The sequence below is a fragment of the Oncorhynchus gorbuscha genome, linkage group LG24 (genome assembly GCF_021184085.1).
Source record: "Oncorhynchus gorbuscha isolate QuinsamMale2020 ecotype Even-year linkage group LG24, OgorEven_v1.0, whole genome shotgun sequence".
In the NCBI taxonomy this organism is placed as follows: domain Eukaryota; kingdom Metazoa; phylum Chordata; class Actinopteri; order Salmoniformes; family Salmonidae; genus Oncorhynchus; species Oncorhynchus gorbuscha.
In genome coordinates, this window is record NC_060196.1 from 4,034,483 (window position 1) to 4,050,552 (window position 16,070).

A 16,070-nucleotide genomic window follows, 5' to 3' on the forward strand; every position below is an offset into this window, starting at 1 on the left:
TAGTGGTAATAGTAGTAGTAGTGGTAATAGTAGTAGTAGTGGTAATAGTGGTAGTAGTAGTAGTGGTAATAGTAATAGTAGTAGTGGTAATAGTAGTAGTAGTGGTAGTAGTAGTGGTAATAGTAGTAGTAGTGGTAATAGTAGTAGTAGTGGTAATAGTAGTAGTAATAGTAGTAGTGGTAATAGTAGTAGCAGCAGTAGTGGTAATAGTAGTAGTAGCAGCAGTAGTGGTAATAGTAGCAGTAGTAGCAGCAGTAGTGGTAATAGTAGTAGTAGTAGCAGCAGTAGTGGTAGTAATAGCAGAAGCAGTGGTAATAGTATTAGTATTAATAGTAGCAGTAGTTGTAGTAGTAGCAGCCTTAATCGTAGTAGTATTAGAAGTAGTAGTGGTAGCAGCAGTAGTAGTAATAGTAGTAGCAGTAATAATAGCAGCAGCAGTAGTAATAATTGTAGTAGTAACAGTAGCAGCAGCAGTAGTAATAATTGTAGTAGTAACAGTAGCAGCAGCAGTAGTAATAATTGTAGTAGTAACAGTAGCAGCAGCAGTAGTAATAATTGTAGTAGTAACAGTAGCAGCAGCAGTAGTAATAGTAGTAATACAGTGCCTTGCGAAAGTATTCGGTACCCTTGAACTTAATAGTAAACTGCTGTTCACAAATGCTCTCCATCCAACCTCACTGAGCTCGAGCTGTTTTGCAAGGAGGAATGGGAAAAAATTTCAGTCTCTCGATGTGCAAAACTGATAGACATACCCCAAGCGACTTACAGCTGTAATCGCAGCAAAAGGTGGTGCTACAAAGTATTAACTTAAGGGGGCTGAATAATTTTTCACGCCCAATTTTTCAGTTTTTGATTTGTTAAAAAAGTTTGAAATATCCAATAAATGTCGTTCCATTTCATGATTGTGTCCCACTTGTTGTTGATTCTTCACAAAAAAATACAGTTTTATATCTTTATGTTTGAAGCCTGAAATGTGGCAAAAGGTCGCAAAGTTCAAGGGGGCCGAATACTTTCGCAAGGCACCGTAGCAGCAGTAATAATAGTAGTAGTAATAGTAGCAGCAGCAGTAGTAGCAGTAGTTATAGTAGTAGTAGCAGCAGTAGTAATAGTAGCAGTAGTAGTAGTAGTAGCATTAGAAGTATTAGTAGTAGCAGTGATAATAGTAGTGGTAGTAGTAGGAATAGCAGCAGTACCTGACTCAGTGGGTGTACAAATATGATACGTGTGTGTGTGTGTGTATTTTTGTCGTGGTGGATAGATACAGTATATAACGTTTACAATTAAATGGATGTACAATAAAGCAGAGATTTATGTGGGTACCTGAAAAGTGGGTAGGCTATACTATCCTCAACCAAAATTCTACTTGTTTCCATCTCTGCTGATATCTTCAAAAGGAATATGAACTATTGAGTCCCTGGTTTCTTATTTCCCCCCCAGAAGGAGAGAGTGGGCTTGTTTCTCTTGGTGAATTGGTGTCAGGGGACCTCAGTGAATGGGGCACATTTGTCCTGAATTTCACCATGCATTTCCTCTTTTATTGGCCTGGATGTCGCTAGCTGATTCCTGCACTTAAAGCTGTTTGTTGCTGAGTGTTTTATAGAACATTCTTTTGATAATATAAAAACCCAGTGTAGTCAATAAAGTTCTGTTTCCTTTCAAGTGCGGCCAAATCCTACCTCAACAATTCTGCTTTGTTGGTTTAATTACATTTATGTTTTATGTGTATTTTCTTATTCAACTAAATCATTTGGATAATGAATGTTATTGGATAATGCAGATAATTGTATGTAACTGCCCCATTAATATGGCAGAGTTCTATGATCTAATGTCCTTTCTAGCATACTTCCCAGAATGCATGCCCAATACATGACTTCATTCTACTTAGTTTGCTAGTGTTGATATTGAAACAGAGGTCTCTCTGAGTGACATTTGAGAGTGGTTATGTGATGGTAACAGGGCCGTGTGTACAGGAAGTTATCTGGAGAATGGCTGCTGACTGTAATGGGACAGTGTTCATTGTGACCCCACTGCTGTCAATTCCCAGAAGTCATAACACAGTGACATCATTGGCCCTCTCTCCTCGCACGGCCAATGTTGTTCTGCCAATAGAGAGAATCACTCTGTTTCCTTTGGAGGGTCGCTAGTTGCTTTCCAGGCAAGATTAGTGGAAACACCGATATCTCTTCCTTCAACTGTCCACTTGAAGGGAATCTGTTGAACTCTGTTTGTCTATGTTAGAAGTGTTATGGATGTCATTAGCATTGGTTTAATCTCCATCTTCCTCCTAGGTGTCCTGTTCAGAAGTTCTGTCCTGAAGCTTTGAAGACCGAGGACTACCCAGCCATCTCAGTGGCACCTAAAAAAATACAACAGCAGCTTCTAACCTCCAACTTTTTCCCTCACCAAGTGGACTATCTCTCCATTGTAAAACCCAACCCCGCACACTCACGTGTAGCGTCCCGACAACGCCACGGTCGCAAGAGGCGACAGACACGAACGTCACCATGAACGTCACCTCCCTGTTCTCCTTCACCAGCCCGGCCGTCAAGCGCCTCCTCGGCTGGAAACAAGGAGATGAAGAGGAAAAATGGGCGGAGAAAGCCGTGGATGCACTGGTGAAGAAACTGAAGAAGAAGAAGGGAGCAATGGAAGAGTTGGAGAGGGCTCTGAGCTGCCCAGGTCAGCCCAGTAACTGTGTCACCATCCCTCGCTCCCTGGATGGAAGACTCCAGGTGTCCCACAGGAAGGGCTTACCCCATGTTATCTACTGTAGGGTGTGGAGGTGGCCTGACCTGCAGTCTCATCATGAGCTCAAGGCTCTGGAGTGCTGTGAGTACCCGTTTGGCTCCAAGCAGAAGGATGTCTGCATCAACCCGTACCACTACAAGAGAGTGGATAGTCCAGGTGAGTGGGGGGCGGGTATATTATAGCATTAGAGAAGAGGTCGACCGATTATGATTTTAATGCCGATACCGATACCAATTGGAGGACCAAAAAAAGCCACTACCGATTAATCGGCCAATTTTTATTTATTTATTTGTAATAATGACAATTACAACAATACTGAATGAACACTTATTTTAACTTTATATAATACATAAATAAAAATCAATTTAGCCTCAAATAAATAATGAAACATGTTCAATTTGGTTTAAATAATGCAAAAACAAAGTGTTGGAGAAGTAAAAGTGCAATATGTGCCATGTAAAAAATCTAACGTTTGAGTTCCTTGCTCAGAACATGAGAACATATGAAAGTTGGTGGTTCCTTTTAACATGAGACTTCAATATTCCAAGGTAAGAGGTTTTAGGTTGTAGTTAATATAGTGTTTATAGGAATATTTCTCTATACCATTTGTATTTCATATACCTTTGACTATTGGATGTTCTTTTAGGCACTATAGTATTGCCAGTGTAACAGTATAGCTTCCGTCCCTCTCCTCGCCCCTACCTGGGCTCGAACCAGGAACACATCGACAACAGAAGCATTACCCATGCAGAGCAAGGAGAACAACCACTCCAAGTCTCAAAGCGAGTGACATTTGAAACGCTATTAGAGCGCAACCCGCTAACTAGCTAGCCATTTCACATCGGTTACACCAGCCATTAGGCTGATAGGCTTGAAGTCATAAACAGCGTTGTGCTTGCGAAGAGCTGCTGGCAAAACGCACAAAAGTGATGTTTGAATGAATGCTTACGAGCCTGCTTGTAACGGTTTTCTAGGTGTGAAGGAGAGTCGGCCAAAATGCAGCGTGTAGATTGCGATCCATGTTTATTCAACTAACGTAACACAAATCTAAATACAAACACTACAAAACAATAAACGGAACGAAAACCGAAACAGCCTAATACTGGTGCACATACACACAGAACAAGGACATCAAGACACTATGGACAATCACCCATGAAACACACAAAGAATATGGCTGCCTAAATATGGTTCCCAATCAGAGACAACGATAAACACCTGCCTCTGATTGAGAACCACTTCAGACAGCCATAGACTTAACTAGAACACCCCACTAAGCTACAATCCCAATACATACACACCACATACAAAAACCCATGTCACACCCTGGCCTGACCAAATAAATGAAGATAAACACAAAATACTTCGACCAGGGCGTGACACTGCTGCTGCCTACCACCGCTCAGTCAGACTGCTCTATCAAATCATAGACTTAATTATAACATAATAACACACAGAAATATGAGCCTTTGGTCATTAATATGGTAGAATCCGAAAACTATAATTTCTAAAACAAAACGTTTATTATTTCAATGAAATACGGAACCGTTTGGTATTTTATCTTAACGGGTGGCATCCCTAAGTCTAAATATTCTTGTTACATGGCACAACCTTCAATATTATGTCATAACTACGTACAATTCTGGCAAATTTGTTCGCACTGAGCCAGGCTGCCCAAACTGTTGCATATACACTGACTCTGCGTGCAATGAACGCAAGAGAAGTGACACAATTTCACCTGGTTAATATTGCCTGCTAACCTGGATTTCTTTTAGATAAATATGCAGGTTTAAAAATATATACTTCTGTGTATTGATTTTAAGAAAGGCATTGGTGTTTATGGTTCGGTACAGTCGTCCAACGATTGTGCTTTTTTCGCAAATGTGCTTTTGTTAAATCATCCCACAGCGTTGCATTGATTATATGCAACGCAGGACACGCTTGATAAACTAGTAATATCATCAACCATAACTAGTGATTATGATTGATTGTTTTTTACAAGATAAGTTTAATGCTAGCTAGCAACTTACCTTGGCTTACTGCATTCGCGTAACAGGCAGTCTCCTCATGGAGTGCAACGAGACGCAGGTGGTTATAGCGTTGGACTTGTTAACTGTATGTTTGCAAGATTGGATCCCCCGAGCTGACAATGTGAAAATCTGTCATTCTGCCCCTGAACAAGGCAGTTAACCCACCGTTTCTAGGCCGTCATTGAAAATAAGAATGTGTTCTTAACTGACTTGCCTAGTTAAATAAAGGTATACAAAATAAAAATAAATAATTCAATAAATAAACAAAAACAATCTGCAAAATCGGTGCCCAAAAATACCGATTTCTGATTGTCATGAAAACTTGAAATCGGCCCAAATTAATCGGCCATTCCGATTAATCGGTCGACCTCTACATTAGAGGGTTTATGTTGTGCTGAAAAGTTAACGTAAAATTATCATCAAGGATGATGTGCTTTTTAATTAAGTTGTGTAAATATATCAAAAGTTTATCCACTAGATCTTTCCAGCCCAATTCCCCATTTACTTCATGTTTGATTTATGCACCCTTTCGAAATGTGTTTTGATAGTTCCTACATTTCCTATGATCCTTCACATCACTCTTGAACATGAAACATTAATGGTGAACCATACACATAACCCCATAACATACCCACCCCAGCAGCCTGTTCCTCCCCTATCATCAGCAGTATGTTATCTCATCTCTGCTCGTGGCTTTCCCCTTCCCATGGTTTCTGCAGATGTTCTCTCCCCCCTTTCATATCCTCCCTGTGTCAGCCAGGTGTTCTAATCTGTCTGAACTGAGAGTCAGGAGAAACAAAACACCACCACACACTATAGATATGCCTCAGAAATATCAGCTGTGTGTGCTTGTGTACTGTATTTATGCATGTGTGTGCGTGTGCCTATACGCATGCACATGTGTGTGTACGTGTGTGTGTGTGGGTGTATGTGAAACCGAAAGATATTTGTTTCCCTAATGGACAGGGGGCATCAAATGTCCTCGTTTGTCTGTCTGCTAAGCAGAAGATGAGGCCCAGCTGACTAGACAGAAACAGCTGTCCACAGGGTGCTACAGGAAGGGGGGCGAGTGTGTGTGTGTGTGTGTGTGTGTGTGTGTGTGTGTGTGTGTGTGTGTGTGTGTGTGTGTGTGTGTGTGTGTGTGTGTGTGTGTGTGTGTGTGTGTGTGTGTGTGTGTGTGTGTGTGTGTGTGTGTAGCAGGAAATTCCAGCCGGGGAGAATGAGGGCTTTGTTTTTGGCATGCTCTGTGCGACTGGTCGGGCCGTGGAACACACACACACCACACACACACGTGGTGTTTCTCTGAGGAAGAAGGGGACAGGAAGCAACACACAATGGGAGGGAGGAGCGGATGCCCGCCTCACACACTTGTTTTAACAACTGGGCTGTAGCACCTGTCTGTCCACACACACACACACACACACACACACACACACACACACACACACACACACACACACACACACACACACACACACACACAGACACACAGACACACAGACACACAGACACACAGAGACACAGAGACACAGACAGAGCTAGTCCCAAAGCAGTAACACCAGGATAGAACAGATAACATGAAACGCCCTGACACTAGTTTTATATAGAACAATAGCCAGGGTTCAGACTCGACCTTGGGATTTGGTTATGCAATAGTATTCAATAGGAGATAAATAATAATTAGAATTTAAAACACAACTTTTGACCAGTAATCTTTCTCAATGTAGCATTTTATTGGGAAAGGGGATACCTAGTCAGTTGCACAACTGAATGCATTCAACCGAAATGTGTCTTTTGCATTTAACCCAATCAGAGAGGTGTGGGGGTCTACCTTAATTGCCATAATTGGCACCTGGGGAGCAGTTGTTGCTGGGGTTTAACTAACTGCCTTACTCAAGGGCAGAATGGCAGATTTTTCACATTGCTTTGAACCAGCGACTTTTCAGATTACTAGCCCAACGCTCTTAACTGCTGGGCTACCTGCCTCCATTGACAAAACTCTTAGTTTCAGTATTATTTAATGATATATGAATTACCTATTTGTGGATATTGGTGGAACAGATCTCTAGTGGTTTATATCTGATCTCATACCTCTGAATGGACCTCGCATCACCATCCAGCCACAATCATATTTTTCTCCATGTGATAGATTCTTCATAAATGGACTCACTCACCTCAGAGATGTTTTCTCTGAACAGGATGTCTGGTACAGAGGCCAAATACTGCTGGCTAAACCAACACGCTGCAAGCTGCAATTCCAAAAATTCAGGGGCATCTGCAAAAGTGCACAGCGAATAGAGAGAGAGGGAGGAGGGAAAGAGAGAGAGAGACAGAGAGAAAGAGAGAGGCATTTTATGATGCTGTAATTAAAGAACTCAGTCCATCCTGGCTCTGTGTGTGTGTGCGCACGCTAACTGGACTCATGGGGCTTAGGGACACAAAGAGAAGGCTAACCCCCTACCCTCGCTACCCACAATACCCTTGCTAGCAGGGTCAGCCTTTGCATCATAGCAGGTATTCAACTAAAAAGGCTCTGAACATCTCAATGAAACTAAATGGGGAATAATAATAGGTCTGCTGAGAGTTGTAAAGGCTAGAATATTTAATGATTGGAATATTGATTATAGAGCAGAGTGTATTTGGATGTGCCTTTCATTTGAAACGTGAACTGACCTCACCTATTATGAATGTGTTATATAGTGTCTATCTATGGTGCAAGAGACCCTGTAGCCATTTTGTGCAGAATCGGGCCATAACTTACCATTCAAAGCAGTATAGAGATACAGAAACTGCTCCTATAACTAACCTTGGGTTGTGTTCATTAGACTACACAACAGAAAACAAAATGTATTTCTTATTGGGCAAGTCCAGGTTGTCCCTCCATGTTTCTGTCTGTTTTCTTCGGTTCCATGCCAACTGAACATGATCCTGATGTCCTCTCTCCTTCCCCTCTGTCTCAGTGCTGCCCCCGGTGTTGGTCCCGCGGAATAGCGAGTTCAATGCCAAACACAGCATGCTACCACGCTTCCGCAACCCTCTGCACCAGAACGAGCCCCACATGCCCCAGAACGCCACCTTCCCAGAGTCCTTCTCCCAGGCGAACACCCAGATGAACTTCCCCCAGACACAGACACACTCCCCTGGGGGGAACAGCTACCCCGGCTCCCCTGGTAGTGGCAGCAGTGCAACCTTCCCCCACTCCCCCACCAGCTCTGACCCAGGCAGCCCATTTCAGATGCCAGGTGAGCCGCCAGGTCAGATGCCAGGTACAATTCACTAATAACTTTTATAATGGTTAGTGTGGTAACAATGTGTTGAATTATGCCTTCCCCTCTTGGGTATCTACACTGTGTACAAAACATTATGAACACCTTCCTAATATTGAGTTGCAGACCCTTTTCATCAGAACAGCCTCAACTGGCTGGGGCATGGTCTCTACATGGTGTCGAAAGCTTTCCACAGGGATGCTGGCCCATGTTGTCTCCAATGCTTCCCACAGTTGTGTCAAGTTGGCTGGATGTCCTTTGGGTGGTGGGTCATTCTTGATACACACAGGAAACTGTTGAGCTTGAAAAACCCAGCAGCGTTGCAGTTCTTGACACTCAAACCAGTTCGACCTGGCACCTACTACCATACCCCGTTCAAAGGCACTTCAATCTTTTGTCTTGCCCGTTCACACAATACACAATCCATGTCTCAATTGTCTCAAGGCTTAAACATACCTTATTTAACATGTCTCCTCCCCTTCATCTACACTGATTGAAGTGGATTTAACAAGTGACATCAATAAGGGATCATACATTCACCAGGTCAGTCTGTCATGGAAAGAGCAGGTGTTCATAATGTTTTGGACACTCAGTGTATATGTGTGTGTTTGGCAAATGGCTGATCCAATATAAACAATGGAATAGTCTAAGCAGCAATAGACGTTCTGTAGGCGATGACGGTAAGTAAAGGACGTATGACAGGAATATTCAGGTAGCTGTACTATGTAGGTCTGCGTTTCCCAAACCCGGTCCTCGGTCCTCCAATGAGTGCACGTTTTGGTTTTTGCCCTAACACTACACAGCTGATTCAAATGATCAAAGCCTGTTGGCTAGTGTTAGTAGTAGTGTTAGGGCAGAACCCTAAACGTGCACCCCTTGGGGTCCCGAGGACTTTGGGAAACCCTGGTGTAGGGTAGCATGTTGGACTAAACCAAAGGCTCTAAGACAGATAAAGCTGGTAAGTCAATGTTCAGTATACAGTGACAGTTGGAAGACTTATTTCTCTCTGGTTTAAACCCCTTCTCACCCCTCTCCCTGCCCTCCTCCAGAGACCCCCCCTCCAGCCTATTTGCCCCCAGAGGAGCGGATGACTCAGGACTGCCCTCAGCCCATGGACACCAACCTGATGGTCCCCGCGTTGCCCCTGGAGATCAGCAACAGGCCAGGTAATCAGCTGTGACATCACCCTCTTAGAGCGGTCACCGCCCCACCAGCTCGTACTACAAGGGGTTTTCTGGGTACAAGTACACAACCATGACACACTCTGCTTTTTATTTGTCGTAGTGAATCAAACCCAGTTTTAATAGGCGATGTAGTTGAAAGTAACACTTGAAAGTATTCGTGGTTGTTGGGGTTTGTGGCAGTGTTCATTAAAGTTCTCATGCTTGCTGTAAAGCTAGTAAGAAAAACGGATCTAAGTGCTTTATCCCTCTGTTAAAATACAGGGTGATTCATGTGATCACCTTCAAAAGCTAGAAAACAAATTTCCTTCATATATTAATATAATATATTCATTTAAAAGGGAATTTTCTATGATCATTAATGCAGGGTAAATGGAAAATAACATGCGTATCCATGTTCAGAAAAGCAGAGCATCTCACACCATTTTGAGGCATTAGGTTTTAGATTTTAGTATGATGAACACAAAAGCGTCAGTCTATACATGCAACCCAGAGGAAAGATCAGAGAGTCTGCCAATTAAATCTGGTCTCAGAGCAGATTTTACGAGGCCTTTAAAAGCTTCTGGCTGACATCATCTCTGCCGGTGGTAATTAACTGAAAGCTCGTTAAGAACTTCACTAATTAAGAGCCTCACTAATTACATCCAACTTTTATATCTGAAACACTTGTTTCAAATTTTAAAAACCTTGTTGAGAACCCTTGTTTGCTACCACCTACCCTCAACTGTGGTTCAGTCAATCGTTAGTTGCTGTGGAGATCTGGCATTCTTACACATCACACATCTGAACAGCCAGTCCATACGCAAAAGTCATGTATGCCACAAGTCAAGTCATGTATGCCACAAGTCAAGTCATGTATGCCACAAGTCAAGTCATGTATGCCACAAGTCAAGTCATGTATGCCACAAGTCAAGTCATGTATGCCACAAGTCAAGTCATGTATGCCACAAGTCAAGTCATGTATGCCACAAGTACATTTACATTTAAGTCATTTAGCAGACGCTCTTATCCAGAGCGACTTACAAATTGGTGCATTCACCTTATGACATCCAGTGGAACAGCCACTTTACAATAGTGCATCTAAATATTTTAAGGGGGGGGGGGGGTGAGAAGGATTACTTTATCCTATCCTAGGTATTCCTTAAAGAGGTGAGGTTTCAGGTGTCTCCGGAAGGTGGTGATTGACTCCGCTGTCCTGGCGTCGTGAGGGAGTTTGTTCCACCATTGGGGAGCCAGAGCAGCGAACAGTTTTGACTGGGCTGAGCGGGAACTGTACTTCCTCAGTGGTAGGGAGGCGAGCAGGCCAGAGGTGGATGAACTCAGTGCCCTTATTTGGGTGTAGGGCCTGATCAGAGCCTGGGGGTACTGAGGTGCCGTTCCCCTCACAGCTCCGTAGGCAAGCACCATGGTCTTGTAGAGGATGCGAGCTTCAACTGGAAGCCAGTGGAGAGAGCGGAGGAGCGGGGTGACGTGAGAGAACTTGGGAAGGTTGAACACTAGACGGGCTGCGGCGTTCTGGATGAGTTGTAGGGGTTTAATGGCACAGGCAGGGAGCCCAGCCAACAGCGAGTTGCAGTAATCCAGACGGGAGATGACAATTGCCTGGATTAGGACCTGCGCCGCTTCCTGTGTGAGGCAGGGTCGTACTCTGCGGATGTTGTAGAGCATGAACCTACAGGAACGGGCCACCGCCTTGATGTTAGTTGAGAACGACAGGGTGTTGTCCAGGATCACGCCAAGGTTCTTAGCGCTCTGGGAGGAGGACACAATGGAGTTGTCAACCGTCAAGTCATGTATGCCACAAGTCAAGTCATGTATGCCACAAGTCAAGTCATGTATGCCACAAGTCAAGTCATGTATGCCACAAGTCAAGTCATGTATGCCACAAGTCAAGTCATGTATGCCACAAGTCAAGTCATGTATGCCACAAGTCATGCAGGCTGTTTACATGGCAAAATATAATGTGTCAAAGGGGTTTGAATTTTGAAGTGTCTACAGTACACTGTCTGTGGATACTTTCAGCAGCCAAGGTATTGGGCAGAATTGTACAAACTGTTTTACACTCGCTAAAACCAGTATTGCAATCTCCTTACCAATCTCCCTATATAATTGTTACGCATCCAGTCACAGTAGTATCCCCACCCACACAGATGGATATTGCAATGGGTGTGGAGAAATACTCCCTGGAAGTGGTGATTGGGGAATCTTCTGTCCTTCCCCAAGCTGCATCCTATGTAGTGTTCTAGAGGTCCGGGCCGTTTCCATTGTGGGCCGGGCCGATGGATCTAGGAAAAGCATAGACCAAATACACCTGATGGCCGCTACTCTCAGCAGAGGAAGTTAGGGAGGAGTATGCCGCTTGGATAAACTCTCCCTCCCTCCCTTAGAGAGAGGGGGCCAGCTGGCATAAAGCTCGCCCAAGATACCGGGCAGAGAGAGACGGCACCAGACGGGCACCGACTTGGTCTATTGACTGACTGCTTGACTCAATAAATACTGATCCCAGACCAGACTAGACTGCCCGCAGTCAGTGGACCGTATTTGATCAAGACTGGCCCTGTCCAGACTGACCACAGTCAGTCTACTGGGGTTGGATGGATTTGTCAGCATTGATTTTCTGTTTCTGTTGTATGCAAACATGACCTATAGCTCTCTGTGTGAGACTTAACGTCACATACCACACATTTCATACACCTTTCCCACGTTTTGTCATCGACATACAAATCAACATTTTTTTTTCTCTAATCCTAGTAAAGGAAGAAGGAGATGAAAGATGATCATCTGCTATATCAGACTGCAGCTCAAAGTCAGACTAGACAGACAGACTTTATCAGAACAGAAGGCTTGATGCTCATGAGCCACTCCAGTCAATCTTTACGTGCGTGCTTAAATGTCTCACTGTGTGTGTGTGTGTGTGTCTGATCACACACACATCTCACCCTTTCTGTGTGTGTTTGACATCCTGTACAGATGTTCAGCCGGTGGCCTACGAGGAGGACAAACACTGGTGCTTCATAGTGTACGACAAGCTGAACAACCTCCCTCTCATCCCTGTCTCCTCTCATCCCTGTCTCCTAGATGTTCAGCCGGTGGCCTACGAGGAACCTAAGCACTGGTGCTCTATAGTGTACTACGAGTTGAACAACCGGGTGGGCGAGGCGTTCCAGGCCAACTCTACCAGCGTCCTGGTCGACGGCTTCACCGACCCGTCCAACAACCGCAACCGTTTCTGCCTGGGCCTCCTCTCCAACGTCAACCGCAACTCAACCATAGAGAACACCCGGCGACACATTGGCAAAGGTAAAAATGGCCATGGAAGGGAACACTTATATTGCCTTATATTATCCCAAATATGGCCATGGACACACTGTCCACAGGACTGGTTCAATTGTTAGTGTTTATTTTTTATATTTTTTATTTTCACCTTTATTTAACCAGGTAGGCTAGTTGAGAACAAGTTCTCATTTACAACTGCAACCTGGCCAAGATAAAGCAAAGCAGTGCGACAAAAAATCAATCAATTAAGAATCCAAGCAAGTTGCCAAAGGCAAGAATATTCTATTCCGTTCTAATCTAGTGTACTCTACTCTACTCCATTCTAGTCCCATGTAACCCTCTCTTCCCATCTCCCCAGGAGTCCACCTGTACTATGTGGGAGGTGAAGTGTATGCTGAATGTCTGAGTGACAGCAGCATCTTCGTCCAGAGTCGGAACTGTAACTACCACCATGGCTTCCACCCCACCACCGTCTGTAAGATCCCCAGCGGCTGCAGCCTCAAGATCTTTAACAACCAGGAGTTTGCTGAGCTGCTGGCCCAGTCCGTCAACCACGGGTTTGAGGCTGTCTACGAGCTGACCAAGATGTGCACCATCCGTATGAGCTTCGTCAAGGTAACCGTCATAGACATACATCCCATAATATAGAGAATATAATGTTAAATGGTTCAGAATGAATAATAGGGTCATGAGATGAAGACGAGGAAATTCAAAGAATAAAGGAAATGCGATTGAGAAAGAGCCATGATGATAATACCTGTCCCTAAAGAGAATATCTCTCTTCCTCTTGCTCTCCCAGGGCTGGGGTGCAGAGTACCACCGCCAGGACGTGACCAGCACCCCCTGCTGGATTGAGATCCACCTGCACGGTCCTCTGCAGTGGCTGGACAAGGTGCTAACCCAGATGGGCTCCCCCCACAACCCCATCTCCTCTGTGTCCTAGACGAAACGGTCCCCAGGCCCCAGGGCTGTCCAAACCCAGCATTTAGGTTCCAGTGGAGGGGTGGGTTTCAGGGTGGGGGACAATTCTAATTGAAATCAGTCAATTCAGGAAGTAAACTGGAATTTTAAGAGAATCTAAATCAAAATAGGAAACTCAGTTTATTTACTGTATTGACTGAATTGAAATGGAATTGACCCCAACCCTGGTGGGTTTGTACTTGAGGGATTATGTCTGAAATTGGGCACATTGCAGACTGGGATGTGTGTGTGTGGGGGGGGGGGGGTTGAGATAGAAGCATCTGGAAGATACTTGATCTTTGTGACCAACTGTAATAATTATCAATCAGACTCAAATCATTATAAACGAATCATCAATTCATCATTACGCAAAGTATCCTCCTCATATGGGGCCCATATTCTGAAAGAGTCTGAACGAGGATCAGATTGGCCTTTTAGATCATAATGAATAAATGTATATGGACTGGGGGGACCTGAACATAGATCAGCACTCTAATACGTGAATATGGGTCCCTGATCTTGTTCTGGCAGTTTTCCCTTCCCCTGTTTTTTGGGTTAACATTGGAAACCCATACAGCCAGTTTCATGTGTTGCTACAACGATAATAAATGTGTACAGAATTGGAAAGATTGGAAGACAACCAATATGGATGAAAAACATTGAAATATTATGTTTCTTATAAACATATTTAGAACGTAGGAAGATACTGAGGTCAGTAAATACAAATGTCTCCCCCAGAACCCTAAAAATGTTTGTTTTTTAAGGTTTTGGCAAATAAAAAGAGTTTAAGAAAAAGACCCCTACATAAAATCCCTTTAGATTATTTACAAATCCTGTCATGAGGAGAAATCAGGAGAGGGCATCAGTGGGAGTGGGGCGGGAGAGTGAGGTGGGCATTGTGGGATTGTGCTCACAGGACATAAGATTTTTTTTAAATTGTATATAAATAAATATTTCTCTTGTGTTACACCCGTGTTTACAACTGAATTAAACGATTTTAATCGTGTTTTAGGCATACTCAACATTAGAGAAAAGTGCTGTGCAGTCGGTTTTGCAAACGCGTAGTTTGGCTTGTTTAGGTAGTGACTGAAGAACGACATGAGACAGAGACAGAGACGGGCACAAGCGTATGATAGTTCAGTTTGACCCTAGCTGTGCATGGTACAGCAAAAAAAGAAAATAATCAATTGTAGAGTCACATAGCGCCCCACAGTGGAGGTGTCATAATACCCATAAAACCTAGTGGTCAAACAGGGAAATGGTTCCAATCATTTTTCCCATAGGGGATTTTTAGAAACACTTCAAATAAGGGCTATGTTTTGTGTAGGCTTACCCTGGCGTGACGTTTTTGATGTCCAAGAGAAATTTACATGGTTAAGGTGACTTTTATCAGTATATTACGCTATTTACTCTTAGATTTACAAATCCCTTCAAGCTCCTGCACGTCATCGCTAGCTGATACCTTTGCTAACAGGTATTGTCAATTTGGAACTTGCACAAATTGTTCATTTAAAGAAATATAACCAATTGATTAATTACTGCATTTAGCTAACATTAATTAGATAGTTAATCCAGAGATTCCATTCGGCAGGCTCGTCCAGATCATCACGGCATTTGTAGTTCTTTATGATATCCACATTAGCAGCTAATTAGCGTTTCATTTTTGGGGGCGAATATATTACTAAAAGTCACCTTGTCCTATAGAGATTTCCACGGTTATCAAAATGTCACGCCAGAGTAAGCCTTCATGAAATACAGCCCTCATTTGAAATATTTCTAAAATCCCTTATGGGAAAATGAATGGTGGAAAAACGATTGGAACCATTTCTCTGTTTGACCGCTAGGGTTTATGGACATTATGACACGTGTGGTAATCTATTGAGGATATATCTCTACTGTTATATTCTCTAAAGGCATCAACTCAGCAAAACTTACAAAAAGACAGTTAATAAAACAATGGCATCCTTCAGAACTTGTTGAACGAAAAAAATATATAGTTTCACTGGTGAGTAAGTTACTGATGGTCCTAATACATGATTTGATCATTTTATAAAAATGCAGACTGTTTTTGTCTTTCAATTATTTTAGGCTTAGAAAACCCCATCCGCTATTACAAGTTGTATTGATTTTTGTATTTTTTTGAATATGTTTTCTTGTTGTTTCTTGTTATCTGCACTTTCACAGATTGTTGCCTCTTCTTTTAGTTTTTTTGTTTAGTTTTTTCTTTGCGCTGTTTTTGCTGAGTAGTACTCCCAGAAAGCAGTTTTATTCCATGAATATCAAGTCTCTACTGGAAGATTCAATAAATAAAGTTGTTTCATTACCTGTGTCCTTATATTGTTTTCATTTTTTAAGAATAAAAGAACGTTAATGTCCAAACGTGTAATGTTTGTATCATAAGCTACATAACAGTTTCAAGTTGACGCTCAAGAAAGTTCAGTATATAATTGCATAAGAGCTCATTTAAGCTTGATCTGAAATGTGATCGGAGGCATGGGTGGTGTGGCGCAATCGCGGAGCCTCTAGAGCACGCAGACGCCAAATTGAAGTCTACCCCATCGCTGTGCTCCTCTCAAATTTTGTAACAAATGCGGATGGCTCTGTATAGC

The 16,070-nt window shown here is 43.1% G+C and overlaps 1 protein-coding gene across 2 annotated transcripts in view; it reads left to right on the plus strand.

Moving 5' to 3' along the window:
* LOC124012883 (mothers against decapentaplegic homolog 1-like) overlaps positions 1-15,784 on the plus strand; it is a 31,278-nt gene extending 15,494 nt beyond the window's left edge. Inside the window, exons 2-7 of one of the 2 annotated variants that reach the window (XM_046326902.1) lie at positions 2,289-2,904; positions 7,739-8,044; positions 9,094-9,210; positions 12,304-12,525; positions 12,860-13,116; positions 13,301-15,784. In XM_046326902.1, coding sequence (XP_046182858.1) covers positions 2,505-2,904; positions 7,739-8,044; positions 9,094-9,210; positions 12,304-12,525; positions 12,860-13,116; positions 13,301-13,444 — 1,446 coding nt within the window. In that variant the 5' untranslated portion in view covers positions 2,289-2,504 and the 3' untranslated portion in view covers positions 13,445-15,784. The remainder of the gene's footprint in view (positions 1-2,288; positions 2,905-7,738; positions 8,045-9,093; positions 9,211-12,303; positions 12,526-12,859; positions 13,117-13,300) is intronic. The other variant, XM_046326903.1, reaches the window with a different exon arrangement.
* Positions 15,785-16,070: the final 286 nt, after the last annotated feature.